The sequence below is a fragment of the Zophobas morio genome, unplaced genomic scaffold, assembly GCF_036711695.1.
Source record: "Zophobas morio isolate AGI-343-1 ecotype UQ-CSIRO unplaced genomic scaffold, CSIRO_AGI_Zmor_V1 ptg000021l, whole genome shotgun sequence".
NCBI lineage: Eukaryota > Metazoa > Arthropoda > Insecta > Coleoptera > Tenebrionidae > Zophobas > Zophobas morio.
This window is the reverse complement of record NW_026972126.1, coordinates 3,952,724-3,971,574: the sequence shown is the minus strand read 5'-3', so window position 1 is coordinate 3,971,574 and position 18,851 is coordinate 3,952,724. Positions and strand designations below refer to the sequence as shown.

Sequence of the window (18,851 nt, the reverse complement as noted above, 5' to 3'; positions counted from 1 at the left end):
GCTATAGTGCCGCCGTCAAACTTTTCATGTGGAATTCTAATACTTGTAATATCTTTTAAAAATTGTTTCGAATTACTTTTGTAACGGCCAAATGACCTGTCCCTCTTTGCTCTAGAAGACGTCCGATATTTTTTCCCTCATAGATGTGGTGTATTTTGGAATGTTGAAAAAATTCATGAAATGTAATGCATTGCTCAAAGAATAGTCTTAAAATCACAATATCAGACATACCTTTTTCTGTAGAGCTGATTCAACTCTTGCGGCAACGCCTCCTCTTTTTCCGCTCATCACACTTGCCCCATCGTAGCATTGGCTAAGCATATTATTTTGATCTAATCCACTTGCATTAAGAATGTGTAATGTTTTCTTAGTAAATGTAGCAGCATCTAACTTGACGGTTGTTGTTATAGCTAATAAAGATTCCCTTACCTCTCCGTTCTTGACATATCCTATGCCTATTGATATGGTCTCTCTTTGGTTCTTATCTTTAGTTCCATCTTCGAGTAACGTAAAATATTTAACATCTCCACTTTTTATTTCAGAGCAAATATTTTCTCTTACAATTTCTGTCAGTATATCAATTACTTCATTTTGTATTTCCGGAGAAGTGTAGCAGGCATTTTTGGGGATTTTCAAGTAACAGTCTAGTCAACATTTGACTAGACTCTACTTCTCTCATTGTCTGGATTGCACTGACTGTTCTCGACGGTGGTTCCCAGTTAAACAGTCACCCATCATCGCCGCACGTACTAGAAAAGCCCAAGACGTCGTGCAGGGGCGGCTCATGGGTTTATTTCGTAACAATATATTGATGAAACTGTTTAGCTTCATATACGATTCCCAAGAGATCTTTTTTAATGTGGGCGTAACATTTTTGGACACTATTTAAAGCTTTAGAAAACGAATGCAGTTGACGGACCCTCTTGTAGAAGAGCCGCCCCTAAACCTGATTGAGACGCATATGCCGATAATATCAAAAATTTATCCCATCATAAAAACGTAACACTGGATTGGTTGCTATTGTATCTGTTAAATGTTGAAATACTTTTTGGTGTTGCCAATCCCATTTAAAAATGAAGTTTTCGTCTGCTTTAATTTCCTCACTTGTTATTACATGGCTTATGTACTTTCGTACTGCGTTTTCGTTATCTCCGCCGACTTGCATATTCCAAGTGTCTTGGTCAAATTGAGGTTTTTTGTCCGTAACAGGCGTTCTTTGACCGTCATATCAGTGATAGTCTGCAGCACCCTATCTCTTATTAAACTATCGCTCAATGTTGAGAAGTTGCACGTGGAACTGAACTTTTTGAGACATGTTATGTATTCGTCAGCAGTTTCACCTGCTTTCATCTCTCGTGAAAAAAATGCATATCTCTCGTAGGTTTCACTTTTTGCATCCACAAAAAATTCTTGAAATTTTTCTATTACTTTGGAGTACTTCTTTGAATCAACATTTTCTTGAAACGGAAACGTATTATACACTTTCACAGCTTTATCACCAAGTTGATTTAATAAGAGAGCACACTTTAATTCTTCAGATTCGGTATCCTTTCTTCGCGGTTATTAAATACAATCCGAACTTTTGCAAAAAGAATTTCCGTTCTTCCGCTAAATTGCTTTGAAACTTTATTTCCCTTGGTCTATTTACTTGATCTATCTTCTTAAATGTGTCTCTTTTGCAATTACTTCCTTTTAATTTCACCTGACCTTCACTGATTTCCAACAAAGTAACTACTTTTTCCAACTACGCCATGTTATATCTCTGTCTCTCCCAGGAGGATCGAGGAGTTGATAGGAACGTCTATACTACGAGATACCAACTAACTTTATTCTCCCTCACCCTACCACATTATAACCTATTTATATATATGACAATTATTATAAGTTCGCTGTACAAGGCCGCGACTTACTAGACCCGCCGGTTTTTCTTCATCGTTGACTTGTCGCCATTCTTAAATGTTCTTTAATTCTTGAATTTCGACCACACTGTTTGCCTTGGAAGTTTGCCACGTATTTGGACTGTTATTTAACCACGCTATGAATACCTTTGAATCCGATCATCGATATTGTTTCGTTATATTTACGTTTCTTAAAACTTACTCTGCAAGCAGCTACGCTCGACACAATTCCATTCTAGACAATGTTATCGTTTTTAAAGGCGCTAAGCGTGATTTGGAGCACAGTAAGTATACCAAGTACTTATTCGAACCGTGATACGCGCGGACATACACAGTTGCTCCATAACCTTTAATGCTAGCATCGCAGAAATTATGCAGTTCGAGGACCGATATTTCGCTCAAATTTGAAATTCTTGGAATTCGTAGCTCCCATAGGTATGTACGACAATTCCTTCACAAAATAATTAATCCAACCGCAATGAACGTCTTGAGATACTGATTCGTCCCATCCTATTTTCAAAGAGCACAGAGAGTGCAATACTAATATGGCATTTAACATATTTGGTCCAATAGTACTCATCGGATCAAAAATTTGGGCGATGGTTGACAGGATTATACTGTCACGCCCTATAACCATTGAGAGTGTATTAATTAAAACATTTGCCTTCTACTCTACGATTTATTAATTAAACTAACTACAAAACTAATTATATTGGCTTGGTACTTACTTAGTCATTATGTTCGTGTTCGGTAGTCTTGAAGGGACATACACTGTCACAGTCTCGACCTTCGTCCAGCCAACAACACCTAACTCTAACTGTAACTAACTGTCCTCGATTTCCCACTCTCCAATTTCCTTCTGCTGGCCCAAGCATTTCGCAGTTTCTTTGCGAAATACCTGGCATCGGCCAAACTTACTTTTTGAGAGCAAATTGGTTATGCAACTTGTTGCTAACTCTGACAATACGTTTGGTTATTCGTGATTTTACATTAACCGTCTTCAGTTCGTACCCCAACACATTATTTTTGGAGTCCTAAAATAGACCTGAAGTTTTAGCTAAGTCACCATCAGAGAACGGCGAAGCCGTTTTAATCCATAGGCGTCCACACAGTTTTCGAAATGTCTCAAAGTCTAGCGTTGGCGTACACCACAAGTGCTCGCTCAAGATTTTCCTCTGTAAAACGTGTTCGTTTGGGGGTTAATAACTGTTTCAATTTAGAAAATGATCGCTCCACGTCACAACTGGTTATGGGAGGGTAATTTAAAAATGGCAACAAATTCTCATATTTTGTTCTAGTGTTAATTCCGTTATGCCGTCGCAAAATTGGTACAAAATATTTGAATCGGAATTTCTATTAAAAACAACTTTTACTTTTATTTTTACCTTTTTCCCAAATTCACCTGGAAGACTTTTTAATTGGGTCACAGTACTTTGAAGTTTTGATAAACCGTCATGAAACTTTAAAGTTTCATCTTCTAATTAACTATATTTTTCGATAAATCTTGACAATTTCCTTCAATGAGGTTTAAATCATTTTCGATATTGGGTTTGACAGTGGTTTGCACTCAATAATACTTCGCGCATTGTCACTTCATAAAAATACAAATTTTTGTAATTGTTTAAAGTGTTGTGAAAAAAAAAAATTACAAGCTTCCAACCACGTGCCCCATCGGGTTATCACGGGAACCGGGACCAGAGGTAATCCTGGAAGTGTTTCTTTATACAAGGACACTCTTGACGGAGATTTTCGTAATATTTTTTTAATCATTAGTGAGTGCATCCACATCCGGAAATTGTTTGCAAATAAATTCCGCTGCTCGATGCATTGCATGTGCCACACAAGTTACGTGTAACATATTTGAATATATGGTTTGCAACAATTTACCTGTTTTCAACATATATGCCGCAGAATCACTTACAAATAAAAGAATTTTGCTATATACTTGTGAATCGTCATGTGAGTAGTGAAAAAGCTCTGAAATACTTGTTTCGGCCACTTTATCTATCGTTTTAGCATCTACATGCTCTATAATTTTAGTGGCTAGTAAATAGGGGATTTGTGGATTCGTCGAACGTAAATTACTAACTATGACATTAACAACATAACGTTCTAAAATGTCTACAGTTTCATCAGTAGAGATCCATAGATATTGTTCGGACAAATTAGCTTTAATTGTCCGTAAATAACATTTGGGTACATGAAATCGTCTGAAAGTAAATTCGTCTATTCGGTATGTGCTTGTGGGTGTATTTTTCAAGAAAGTATTTCAGTCTTGGGTTATTAAGTTTTGCCAAGGGTATGTTTGCTGCCACAAATGCTTCGCATAGTTCCTCGTCAAAAGAAGGTGGAGTACTCTTATTTGTACGTGATGGAGACTCTAAATGTCGTTTAATTCCACCTTTTTGAGGCGCTGCTAATGTTATTGAACATATACTGCAATATTGGCAATAGATAGACAGTCGTAACCCTCTATCCGTTGTAGCATAGTACTGCGATGCCAGTACAATCTTTCATCTATATTAAAGAAAAATAAAATAAAACATGTAAAAGTCTCTCCTAATTATGGTGTTTGCCGCAATGAAACTGGCAGGTCTAGTATCGTATGTCAGTGTTTTTAAATGGTAAGTGTTCAATTCTTCATTTGGGCGTTCACACCATAAAATTAGTTGATACTCTCTATCTGCCGGGTCTATCAGAATTTGCTTATAGATTTTTGCTATGTCGGTAGTTATTACATAATGGTGAACCCGAAATCTAGTTGAATAGCGAACAGATCATCCTGTATCACCTCGCACATCAAGTTGTTGCTAAAGCTATTTTTGTTGATCGCACCGATTGACGCGTCGAGGCTCGCTCTAAGCTTAATAGTACTGCTTCATAATTTAAGAACCTCGTGACGTGGAAGGTAACAAAACATTCCATCGTTTAAATCGGAGTTATCTACAGGCTCCAAGCGGTCTACTTTGATGTATTCCGTAATAAAATCCGAATATCGTTCCTTAAATTCCGAGTGTTTTCTAAATTTATTTTCAAGTTATTTGAAACGTTTTACAGTCCCTTGTTGTGAATTACTCAAATCGGGTGGCCTATTCTTAAAAGGAAGTCGCACTATTAACCGCCCTTGCGAATCACGCTTTACGGTGTTCAAAGATTGCGTTTCGCATTGTCGTTCTTCCGGTGAAAGTTTATCAACAACATCTTCAATATATAGAAATTTGTTTACCTACTCTTGTAAATCGGAACGGAGGTTGCTCCGGCGGTAAATGGGTCTGCCCAATGTATATTAATGGTACAAATAATTAGATTAATTAGACGTCAATCCATAGATCGATCGATATTTGCTGAATCTATGGAATTAACCGGGATATTTTCTGTTATTTTATCTAGTACTAAGCATCTTACTGTTCTGCGAATACTGATTATGTTTTGATTTTACTGAGACTTGTGTTGACTGGTTAATACTTCCAATTTACATTTCTAATTTTTGGCGTGTAAGACCAAGATTTTTATAGATATCGAACATTCAGAAGTGATTCATGAAACCGGAATTAAGAAAGTGCGGCATCCTGATACTGATACTGACACTTTTTATCCCTTATTAGAATTATTGCGGTTGAAAGAATACCAATCGTCCCATGACTTTTTAAACAATTTTTACACAAGCGCAAAGTAACGCGAAATCAAAAGTCGAATCGTAGATTGCAGAGTAATTTATTTTGATCTCACACAAATATAAAAATGCCGGCTTCGGAGGCGTACCGGTGTCGAGGCGGCCTAGTCGACGGGTTAGATGTGAATCGATACAAAAATGGTTCGAAGTACTCTAATACGGGTGGGGTAGAGTGGACGATTTGTATACGCCCAAACCCTTGTTCAGATAGACTGAACAGTCCCCCCGTTGAAGTACGAACTTCAAAATACAATGTAACTATGAAATAATACATTCATAATAATAATGCATTACAATAAGGATATAATATATTTACAATGTAACCCGGTCTAGGCAGACCGGTGTGGGTCCCAACAATATTGATGTGAGGATAAATAAAATGATTGCTATTACCTTTTTGGGTGGCGGCGTCGACACCAGGTCACGTAATTCACTATTGATGTTCGCGAACCGTGAAGAGGGGTTGTCAAAAAAAGAGGAAGAAAACTACAGAGTAGTTTCGACCAGCCTCCTTTATTACTCGCACACGTTAAGAAAATTATTAAGCAAAACACAAAAAAAGACAACCTTAAGTACATGAACACTTAAACTGAATTGAAATTAGAAGCCGAAAACTTAACACAAGTCTACAAAGAAAAATTAGTAAGATCAACCCGCAGGAGAATTTCCCGACCGACCACTTCAGAACCGAAACAGTAACTAAATTTTCTGACAAAATTTTGAAGCCAAGTCGTACCTTCCTATTTAGAGGGGGTACTTCTTAGCCAACCACCTCCTTTCGGGGGTGGTTTCGCGCCGGGGGCTTTTTCCCACAGCTTTGACCTAAAAAGCGAGCAAGGACTTTGAGCGGGTGGTCTGTCGGCAAATTCGTCCAATTCATAGAAATATCCTTCCCGTACAATCGGCTTACAACAACAAACATAAGTTACAGAGGTACTCTTCGCCCATTGTAAACGGTGAGAATTTCCTATCTCGAACCCTAATAAAAATTACCCCACTTCGGAATTTACTGGCCGATTTCTTCGGCCCATGCTCGAGGCGGCAATACAAAACACGCTTCTACAAATGCGGAAGCGAGACTGTCCGGCCGAAACTAAAGCTCTTTTCTCAAAAAACCCTATTACTATTCACAATTATCAAACCTACAATCAAGGAAAACGATCTATCTCTACGAATAAGTTCCGCGTCAAAGACTGACATATCTGGTGCTTAATGGCTTCGATCAAGAACGTTTCAATTTAATACCCCTAAACGATGGGTTTTCACGTTATTGCTGGGGCCCATTGTATAGAGTGCATCAAACCGAAAACGTGCTCGGTCTATGGGGATTTTTGGGAACTTGGGTACGGATGGATATTGCGTGGTAATTTAGGAATTCTGGCTAGTAAGATGGGACGGCGTAATAAACCATTATTCAACAGAAATGACATCTCCGTTTTCTGGAAAAGTTCACATCAGAAAAATGCGTCGGCTGCAAGTGTTACATCACCCCTTCCATAAGACGAAACAATTTTTTCCCGATTATTCGAATAAATTGATGAGTTTCCTTTACAATAACCTAATATTTACAAAACTCAGGGTCTCCTTGAGATTGTAAACAAGCGCGTTTCCTTGTAAAACAGTTCGTTCACACATTCCTCTGAGTCTATCGGCTTAGCGCTAACTCTGTCACTTCACAACAACGTCACTTTGCACAGATGTCCATTTTCATGAAGTCCAACTCTCCTGCTACACTATTGAGTAGGTGTAGCCAGTCTGGGATAAGCGAGTCGTCCAGACTCCAGGTTCAGCAATTGCATCCATGCTGTTCCGTCCGGTGGTCTCAGTGCGATCGAGACAGTCCGGGCGAGTTCCGGGGGGGACTACGGAGAGTGGCAGGTGGATCCGGGGCAGTTACGGGCTAGTCTGGGTAGACTCCGGTTGAATCCGGATAGAATCCGGTAGAGTCCGGGCAGTCCGGGTGGTTCCGAGGGCGACGTCCAGCGATTCCGGGATGGCTTCCAGCTATCCTGGCCTGATGTCGAGCGACTCCGGGCGATCCAATGGCGGGTGGTGCTGTGACAGGATAAAACGCGAGTATCCGTACTTTACGAATTTCGACACTCTCACTTTTCCACCCCGCTCTACGGCGAGGAATTCCCTCTCGGTTCCAAACTTCCCGTCCTAGGCCTGCGATTTATTCTGGACACGGCACTCTTCCATGGAAACACTGTCTTCGGGCTTCCTTAGTGCTACGGGGGAGAAATGACAAGAGAAAAAAAAATAAATTGATTGGGGCTTCGGCATCTGCAAAAAGACTAATTAGTAAATTTTCACAACATTTATATACGACTCCTGCTAATCCATGGTTGGTCATCTACTGGTCCTTGACTTCGTGTATGTCTTCATCCAGCGGAGCTGGTAGATGATTTCGTACCTGAAACGCGTTCTACTGGGGGCTCATGCACCTCGACTACTACCTCCATACTTGCATTAGCTGGTTTATCATGCACTACGGGAGTGTTACTAGTTACTACGGGTTCCGGGATTTCTATGGATTTTGCAGGATCTGCTGGTTCAGGGGTTACAGGGATTCCCGTCACCTGCGGTGGTGTTCTGTTATTAGTGATATCGTCAGTGATGGGGGACTTGCAGGGCTCGCAAACAGGGGGCTGTGTGACTGGGGATGGCAAAACAGGGATGTCGTCTAGCATGCGTCTACGATTACGTGCTTCCTTAACTTTTGCGGGGATATTGGCTAATTGGTCAGACACTTCTTCAGTCGCAAGGCACAACTTGAGTCGATTGACGTGGACCGTTTCTTCCTTTTTCCCGTGGATCTCGCGAATCCCGTTATCGTAATTTTTGAAAACTATCCCGTTCTCGTAATTTGTTGAAAATTATCCCACACTTGCAATTTGTTTGAACTATCCCATTATCGTAATTTGTTGAAATCATCCCACTTCTGACACCATTTAATTTGCAACCCGGTCTAGCCAGACCGGTGTGGGTCCCAACAATATTGATGTGAGGATAAATAAAATGATTGCTCTTAACTTTTTGGGTGGCGGCGTCGACACCAGGTCACATAATTCACTATTGATGTTCGCGAACCGCGAAGAGGGGTTGTCAAAAAAAAAGGAAGAAAACAACAGAGTAGTTTCGACCAGCCTCCTTTATTAATCGCACACGTTAAGAAAATTATTAAGCAACACACAAAAAAAAAGACAACCTTAACTACATGAACACTTAAACTGAATTTAAATTAGAAGCCGAAAACTTAACACAAGTCTACAAAGAAAAATTAGTAAGATCAACCCGCAGGAGAATTTCCCGACCGACCACTTCAGAACCGAAACAGTAACTAAATTTTCTGACAAAATTTTGAAGCCAGGTCGTACCTTCCTGATTAGAGGGGGAACTTCTTAGCCAACCACCTCCTTTCGGGGCTGGTTTCGCGCCGGGGGCTTTTTCCCACAGCTTTGACCTAAAAAGCGAGCAACGACTTTGAGCGGGTAGTCTGTCGGCAAATTCGTCCAATTCATAGAAATATCCTTCCCGTACAATCGGCTTACAACAACAAACATAAGTTCGGAATTTGCTGGCCGATTTCTTCGGCCCATGCAATACAAAACACGCCTCTACAAATGCGGAAGCGAGACAATCTGTCCGGCCGAAACTAAAGCTCTTTTTTCAAAAAACCCTATTACTATTCACAATTATCAAACCTACAATCAAGGAAAACGATCTATCTCTACGAATAAGTTCCGCGTCAAAGACTGACATATCTGGTGCTTAATGGCTTCGATCAAGAGCGTTTCAATTTAATACCTCTAAACGATGGGTTTCCATGTTATTGCTGGGGCCCATTGTATAGAGTGCATCAAACCGAAAACGTGCTCGGTCTATGGGGATTTTTGGGAACTTGGGTACGGATGGATATTGCGGGGTAATTTAGGAATTCCGGGTAGTAAGATGGGACGGCGTAATAAACCATTATTCAACAGAAATGACATCTCCGTTTTCTGGAAAAGTTGCCATCAGAAAAATGCGTCGGCTGCCTCTAATGAACGCGATGGTTTGCAAGTGTTACAACAATAATGAGTGGTTCAACTTAGCAAAGGACATAGTTTATGCACTGATCGTTGAATGATATCGTTTTTGGTTCGCACTGACACCGTTCGCACCCTGCTATCACGCCCTGGATGTGTGATTTCGATGCGACCTAAAGTCCAACATAGTGGAGGTACATGGTCACCGTGGATGATAACGATGTCACCCACGGCAGCTGGCCGCGTTGACGTAGCCCATTTGGAACGCTGCTGTAACTCCAGGAGGTACTCTCGGGACCACCTCTTCCAAAAATGATGGCGCAGTTGCTGGGTCTTTTGCCACTGATCCAGCCGATGAATGTTGACGGTACTCAGGTCATGTTCAGCTGGAGCTGTTAAAGCAGATCCGATTAAAAAATGACCTGGCGTTAACGCCGTTAAATCGTCAGGACTCGAGGATAATGGGGTTAATAGGACGGGAATTCAGGCAAGCCTCTATCAACGTGAGATAAGTGTACATCTCTTCATAGGTGAACAATGATTGACCGACAACTCTCGTCAGATGAAATTTCATAGACTTTATACCAGCCTCCCAAATGCCACCGACATGTGGCGATCGAGGAGGTATGAAACGCAATTCAATATTGTCCCCCGCACAATCTCCGATCAATTTTCGAAAAGACTCTGATTTTATGATGTCCTGATGGATGAAACGCAATTCCCGATTGCTACCCTTAAACGTTGTTGCGTTGTCTGAATAAATGGTCGACAGTTTACCTCTGCGAGATATAAACCTCTTAAAGGCCCCTATGAACGCTGACGAGGTGCAATCAGTGACCAATTCCAGGTGAATCGCCTTAGCAGCTAGGCAAATAAACAGACAAACGTACACCTTAATGGACCTCTTTCCGCGACCCCTTCCCTCTCTAATTAAAATGGGCTCTGCATAATCAACACCGCAGGTAAGAAAGGGACGCACAAGATTAACCCTTACTGCCCATTCACAATGGACATAAGGCATAACAAGTACATAAAGCTTACATAAATACATAAAGTTGAAACGATGGAAAACGTGTACCCCTGTTCACAGTGGACGAACGTAATTCTTATGCTTATGAACGTTTTATGTAATCCTTCTGTGCGTACACAAAGTTGAAATAAGTTCAACTTTGTGCACGAATTATGTCAAAATTATGTTAAAATCTAGGGACTTTTGAATGCTGCTATTGAATTCCCTTTGACAGTTGGCACTTGGCATTTCACACCTTCGATTATATTATATATATTATAATCAAATCTTCACATTGCGAGTCTGTTCTGTACTGCGAGTTCTCAAGTTTGAATATTGTAGGTTAGATATTTTGATTGATTCAGTTTGAGGTTAGCCGTTTCTAAGTTTATCCGGGAGTTATTCCGTTCTGCGTTTGCGCAGTTTAACAATTCTTACAGAGTTCACTCTGTCCACTGTGAACGTAGATAAGCATAAGCCAGACACAGACTAAAAACGTAAATTATGTTATGCGCTTGTTCTTATGTCTTATGTCCATTGTGAATGGGCAGTAACTCTGCTAACAAAACTGCACCACATACAGTGGACGCCGCTTAATGTGATCACTTTGGGACTTCGGCAAATTGATCACACTAACCGACTGATAACAATAAGCGAAAACCACCATCAAAGACAGTAAAACTTGAAACAAAGCAAAATCATGGACAAGAGAGTGTTCATCATGCTGATAGATGAAGGTACATAAACATTAAAATTTATTTTTATTTTGGTTATCATTCTGAGAAGGGAATTCTTAATTCCCTTTGGTTATTTTAGAAGTTTGTTGAGAAAGGGCTGAGATTTTTTTTTTTTTCAAATAAGCTGAGATCTAGTCGTTTTGACGTGCTCATTTTCGCATAAGTACCACCCAAATTAAAAACAGAAAAAATTCGTTCATTCAAAAGACGAAAACGCACTGATTATAAAGTCTATCAGTGATTGTGGCTATACAAAGTGAGTACCATAAGCTAATGTACCTTTTGCGACCAATGAATGTTCATTAAAACACAATGCTAGTTTCAGTCGTCTCGCTTCTCCAAAAAAAGCAATTCCCACTTGTATAAAAATTGCGAGATTGATCACAATAAGCGAAATATTGATCACAATAAACGGAAAAACTGCAATGCATTGGTATTGCGTGGGCCCGTTCCAAGCCATTTTGATCACATTAAGCGGTTGATAACATTAACCGTGATCATACTAAGCGGCGTCTACTGTAATTCTAATCTGGGTAGTGTCTGAGTTTTCAATGGAGCTGTTCTAGATTTAGCCGTGAGTAATTGAACGTGAATTTCACCACGTTCTTTGTAAGACCCAATGTAAATACAAGCCCCGTAATTGGGAGGCGTCGCAAAACCCGTGTAATTGTATGTGAGCGGCGTTTTCAACCGGTATCACGCAGAGAGGAATTATTGTTTTATTTAAGTCAGCCAATGAATCTAAGAAACTATTCCACCGCTCTTCTAAATTTGCCGGTAACCTATCGTCCCAGTCTAACCTCAACGTCCACAATTGCTGAAGAATAACCTTGGCAGTAACCACAACTGGCGCAACTAAGCCTAAGGGATCAAACAGTTGCGCAATTGTTGATAATACACTCATCAACTGTATTAGCGCCGGTGATTAGATCATCCACGTACATGTTATTTATAATTTGATCGTATGCATTCGGAAAATTATGTTTTTCATCAAGCGATAGTTGATGCAACGTTCTGATAGCTAAAAATGGCGCTGACGCAACACCGAAAGTGACCGCTTTAAGCCTGTATGTCTCAATTGGTGCATTTTCTTCGAATCGCCATAAGAATCGTTGGTAATCGTGATGTTCCGGGTGTACCAGAATCTGTCTGTACATTTGTGAAATGTCTGCTGTGACCGCGATTTTATGTTGTCTAACCCGTAGCAAAATGGAATATAAACTCGATTGGATGTTCGGTCCAATCAGTAACACGTCATTTAAACTCTTATGGTTAGATGACTTTGCGGAAGCGTCAAAAACAACTCGTAATTTGGTAGTATTACTGCTTTCCTTTGTGACACCGTGATGGAGTAAATAAAAAGTCTGAGGGTTTTCAATTTGATCTTCAGGTAGCGCGAAATCAAAACTCGAGTCGTAGATTGCAGAGTAATTTATTTTGATCTCACACAAATATAGAAATACCGGCTTCGGAGGCGTACCGGTGTCGAGGCGGCCTCGTCGACGGGTTAGATGTGAATCGATACAAAAGTGGTTCGAAGTACCCTTATACGGGTGGGGTAGGGTGGACGATTTGTATACCCTTGTTCAGATAGACTGAACACGCAGCCTATCAACCGCCTTTATTAGTCTGTGATTGATATATTCAATTTCGTAAATTCCGTACAGTGACTTATACAGGGTCATTATAAAATACTGTAGTCAACTCACCTATGAAAAACAATTGAAATTTTTCTCGTGCCGCTAATCACCAAAATGATTTCAACTCTTTTGAAATGTCACGAACGTCGAAACAAATCTATCAAATGTGTCAAAAATTGACATGCCAGGTTTGCGATTTAATTTCATTTTAAATAGACACGAAAAGACGCCAGGCCAGAGCATTAAGGGTTGCAGTGTTATCGAGCATTTGTGAACGCCACTGCAATACATTTCAGTTTCAAAAATTGTAAATTGTCAGAAAAACGTTTAAGGGCTTTGTCATGAATTACACCTTGGAAAGTCGATTGGAGTTGAACAGAATAAATCATCTGGTCTGTTTTGCAAAGAAGCAATAATTTTTCAAATAATGAAATCCAAAAAGTGAGGTTAAGTTTGTCGAAACCAATGAACACGGTAATTATTTAAAAAATTACATTTTTATAGGTACCCTGAAGGTAAAAATTGTGAAAAATCACGTAATGGACAATGGCAGAGCAAGTCTTATCTCAGTTAACGAACACTATGAGTACCTAATGAGTTTTTGCAGTAAATAATTTTGCCAAAGTTGTGATCCCGCGAAAGTTCTGTTTGTTAATTGTAAGGAATCGTCAAAATATTGGTGCAGACATGGAGACACGGTTTGTGACCGGTGCTTTTCTCTTGAAAAAACACAACTGAAAGCCTTGATCTTCATCCCTACAATAGGTGAAAACTGCTATGTCCAAACATTACCTTCAGCTTTGCAGTTTCTAGATATCTGAAACATGCCAGATCTGCATAACAGGAATGTCAAAGAGGTTCTACCCAAAACACGCCCACATGGCCATCCTAATATCAAGATTTTTCAAAATTTCTATAACAAAAAAGATGAAAAAACCAATAAAATTTCAGGAGCATAGCGTTAAGAGTTCTGTAGATGATTATGAGATCTCTTGAAACAACAGAATGTTTAATAAAGATTTTTAACTTTCCTAATAGTAAAATTACAATTATTACTAAACAGTAAGTTGAAGTAAGTTTTAAATTAAGAGAATGCAACTAACACCGAAAGAAAAATGAAAGTTACTGAAAATAAAAAACTTTATTGCAGTACCTACATACACTTTCTACATCTAATTTTGTTTATTGATCACATTCATTTACTTGAAAAAGTATCAGGCCTATGAATCGTCGTCTGGAAACAGCTAACCACACACCAACCTTCATTGCGTGTGATGGTGTTTCTTCAAAAGCGTGAGTATTTTCTATACACCAAATTCTGAAGTTCTGTCAGTTGACATAATAGCCTAACAGATGAAACCAGGCTTCATCAGAAAAGAACGACAAATCGAGAATCCCGTTATCGTCCATATCAGCTTGAAACCAACTGCAATACCCAACACGGCAAGGAAAATCAGCTGGTTGCAGCTCCTGAACCAACAAAATCTTGTATGGACGCATATGTAACTTCTCTTTTACGATTTTCTGACATGGGCTGTATGGTACTCCAGACAGTAAAGATTTTTGACAAAGCTTTATTCGGACTTTGTTCCATTCTCATCCTTAAATCTTCAACAACGTCTTCACTAACTTGAGGTCTCCCCGTCGGTTTTCACTTAGAAACGCTACCAGTGTTGTTAAATCTGGCCACAATTCGCCGCTAAAGCGTCTTCAAAGATTCTTCATCAATGACAACAGAACATTTCACTAGATACTCGTTTTTAGACGCCTCCACAGAGTACACTCCATCCCCATCCTCATTTAACACCCCATTACGGTAATAGGCATGATGATTGCGCCAAAGAACTAAAAAAATCATTTGTAACACTGACCATAGTTATTCCCCTCTGTTCATTACCTGAGATTATTCCACAATGATCTGTAGTTTTGATAAAAACTGTTTTTTGAGACACTTATTAAAGTTCTAACAAAGGGGAAGACAGCAAAAATGAAAAACAAGACAAGTCAATTAACGCACAAAGTGAGGGAAAACGTACCAGTACAAACGAAAAAATTATTGACATCTGACAGAATTTGATGAAGCGTTGAAACAGTGCAGCCGCTAATGTCAACTAATGTGGCGCTAAAAATAAAAATTCCAATATTAGTGTAATCCTTTCCACAAAACTGAAAAAGGCGGCACAAAATGTCACCAAAATCATGGCCTTCTTCGACTACAATATTTTATAATGACCCTGTATAATGATCCGCTCGTCTGCATTGGTTACACGAATTTAATATCTCTGACCTTGATTTTCTTTTGATGAGCGTAGCATCGCAGATTTATCCCGGATGAGCGGCTTCTTGAAAATATCAGCCAGTTGTTCCGTTGTCGTTGTGGTTCACATCAATCTCTCCCGTTGATAGACGTCACGTGTATAGTGGAATTTTGCGTGAATATGCTTAGTGCGTTGATGGTGAACAAGGTGTCGCACCAAGTGTTCAGCGGCCGCATTATCCATGTACAGAGTCGTCGGGTGTTGTACCACGCCCTTGTCAGCTAAAAGGCCGCGAATATAAATAATTTTCTTCGTCGCTATGTACGGTGCTACATACTGCGCATTCGTCGTTGAATCAGCCACAATAGGTTGCTTCCTTTACATCCAGCTGATTGGTCCACCGTTAAGCATCAAGACGACGCCACTGATCGATTTTCGATTTTCATCCAACGCGTAATCCGCCTCCGAGTATTCAGCGAGTTGATTCACATTCTCACCATGGTCCCCAAACGTAATTCCAGTGTCCATAGTTTCACGCAAGTACCGGAACATTCGTTTTACAGCATGCCAGTGTATTTCAAATGGATGCTTCCTTCAAATGTTGGCTTAACTGGTTCACCGAAAACGCCAGGTCCGGACGCATAGCCACGGCCAATTACATTAGCGAACTGATCGCTTGTTGATAAGATGCACCGGTGCTACTTTCATATGAATTACGTTTCAGCACAGCACCGGGGTCTGCTGGTATTGACCGGGGTTTGCATGTGCTCATATTGAATTTTTCGAGCACATTACGCACGTATGCGGTTTCCGTTAAACGTAGAGTTTTTGTCCCACGATCGCGCAATATTTGCATGCTTAAATAGCAGTATGCCACATATACAGGGTGTCTCAGAAATAAGTACATTAATTTTAACCAGTAACAGAACTCGTGAAACGGAACAACTTTTTTATCTACCATTTTTTCGAAAACTCAAGTCGAATTTCGAATTTTCCCACCCATATATTCACGAGCCGTCTATGTTCACCTTAAATAATAATTTAAATAATAACAACACTACAACAATGAAGAAGGTACCCCAGCAACCGTTTTGACACTGACAATCATTTTTATGTCAAGTGTATGTTATTAAACGTTGTCTCTTTAAAGTTTGTTTGGCACAGGTTTCTAATTTATAGACGAAATGTGTTGAAATGGCTTTGTTTTCAAATTTGGAATGCACCCATATCGTTTTAACGTACGGTGAAGCTCGGGGAAACGACACTCGCGCCCAAAGAATTTTTTCAGAAAGCCTCCCAAATCGTCTGCCAAATATGCGCACTTTTAAGAACGTTGCAGCATCTTCGAGAGTGCGGATCTTTTAAAGTTGCACCTCAGGATCAGGGTAAGTTACGTAGTAATATGTAGAATTGCTAATATTGAAGAGGCTGTTTTGAAGAGTGTCGAAGCTCGACCGAGCACTAGCACGCATCACTGTCTAGTGTGATGTATCGGAGAGTATTATTTGGAGGATACTCAGAGAACAAATGTACCCCTTTCAGAACCAGAAAATTCAGTTATTGAAACTAACAGACTTACCACGTAGGCAAAACTTTTGTGAGTAGGTTAATAGAAAAATAAACGAACAAGCAAATTTTGTATCTTTTATACCATCAACTGATGAGGTCCGTTACACGAGGGAATGTGTAATCAACACCCACATTTGGGCCGATGAAATTCCGTACGCCATTAGGGAGCAGGATTTTCAATTTCTCTCTAAATGTTTGTCACATTGACAAGATTAGGAAAATATGTATCCTAGTAACTGTTTTTGACCATAAATTATTAATTATAATAATTATTAGTGTCCATGGGTGACTGAGGATCCATGGGCGGGTAACCTTAATTGGGATAAAACTTGAACAATTTTTAACTTGATAATTAAAAAGTTCTTGACAAAACTCTATTAAAAAAAGTTGTTGAGTTCAATGAGCTCTATAACTGATTAAAATTAATGTACTTATTTCTGAGACACCCTGTATATTTTCGAAATTGAGTTTTAGTTTGCGGCCAAAACGAGTAGAGTTCATGCCGAATTCCTTTAAAATTCCGTTGCTTTTCTCGTGAAATACCAACGGTGTCTGATTGAGTCCGTATAAACTTTTCTTTAGTTCACACCCACGGTCACTACTTCTGCTCAGTCGGGACATTTCAGTGGTAGCTTTGCCGCATAGGAGTCCTTGCATGGTGCCTATATTCCTGCCCTGGACATTTGTTCCTCTACAATTATATGGCCTACAGTATTCTTCACCACAGTGTGGATGACTTTTGTGGTGATTTTATAATCTGTGTCGCCGGTTTTTGTAGTAGGATGATGTTTGCCTGGATGTCTTCTCGTGTCATTCGGTATCGTCCCTCTATGGTGTCCTCGACATGACAGAAGAGGTAATTTTTTGTGGCTTTGAAGGTTTTGTAAAGGGCGGTTGAGATTCCGTCTGGTACAGGGGCTTTCCATGGTCCTGTAAAGCGTAATGCATCATCCAGGTGTGCTCTGAGGTTCGGCATCTGTATATCCGAGTTTGATCTTTCGGTATTCGTTTTTTCTTTGATTGTGTTTAGCCAGTCTTCAAACCATGGGGAATGCTGTTCTGCAGTGGGGTTATAAAAGCTCGCTGTAAAAGTCCTTTGCTTTATTACAATCTATTTCGCTGGTTGGTTTGGTTTGTTTTCGGTTTGTTTTTATCGATGGTTAGAATGGTACCTTGTGGTGTTGACTTCTCGTTTCTTCTTCTTTTCGCGCAGGCGATTTTCGAGGAGTTCTACACGATCTTCTGTTGTACGGATGTATTGTACAGATGCCATACGTAATTTCCCCATTACATGGGCTTCCTATTGCAAGTGTTGCGTCATCGGTATTTTTCCTCGTTGCTGTAGTTGTTTAACGAATGCGATGTGATTTTTTAATTTCTTAATTTTTTTTTTCGGTGTTTTTGAAGAAAGGTTTTTTCTTAGTTTTTCCCATGTTGCCAACGATATTCTTTCACAGTAGGTAACTAGCAGCCAAAATCGTGTGTTTAGAGGCTTTATGCCCCTTGGTTGGCGATTTAATTTGGAGACTAATGGATCCTAATTCTGCTTCCAGAATCTCGTTGATCTTTTCCAATATGGGTTGGTGTTGTGGTTTAGGGTAGAATCTGATTAATCTCTTTGGACGAGATTTGGAGTACGTTAGGATCAGAGCTTTCCTATATTGATGTCCAAGGTCGTCGTCGGCGGGGTCAATGGCGTGAGATATGTTTGGTTGCAATGGCGTTAGGGGTTGTGCTGCTGGTTCGTGCAGCGTAGTGGTGTGGAGTGGTTGTGTTGATTTGCGTGGTGGGGTGGGCTCGTCATCGGGTTTGTTGGCGCTATGCGTGGTTAGTCCTGGTGGTAGGGGGGTTTTAGCAGCCGCGTCGGCCACGTCGTCGTGGCACGCCGAGCCCGGAGGTAACCGGTATGGGCCTGTAGGTGGTGGCACGGATTTTGTAGTTTCAGCGAGCTGGTTTCGCGCGTTTGGTGAGGTTATTATGACAGCTGGTTTGCGGTTTGGCAGTTCTTCGCCTGGCTTTACCTTGTACAGCGTAGT

At 40.2% G+C, this 18,851-nt stretch overlaps 2 protein-coding genes across 2 annotated transcripts in view; one reads left to right on the top strand and one right to left on the bottom strand.

Moving 5' to 3' along the window:
* Positions 1-18,851, top strand: part of LOC135133270 (integrin alpha-V-like) — a 201,630-nt gene that overhangs the window by 101,659 nt on the left and 81,120 nt on the right. The gene's annotated exons all lie outside the window — the stretch shown is intronic.
* LOC135131602 (uncharacterized) lies at positions 9,660-11,808 on the bottom strand. Its single transcript, XM_064059413.1, has 3 exons — positions 11,613-11,808; positions 10,080-10,544; positions 9,660-10,024 (listed from the first exon to the last, which is right to left on the bottom strand). Exons 1-3 carry the CDS (start codon positions 11,806-11,808, stop codon positions 9,660-9,662), a joined length of 1,026 nt encoding a protein of 341 aa, XP_063915483.1.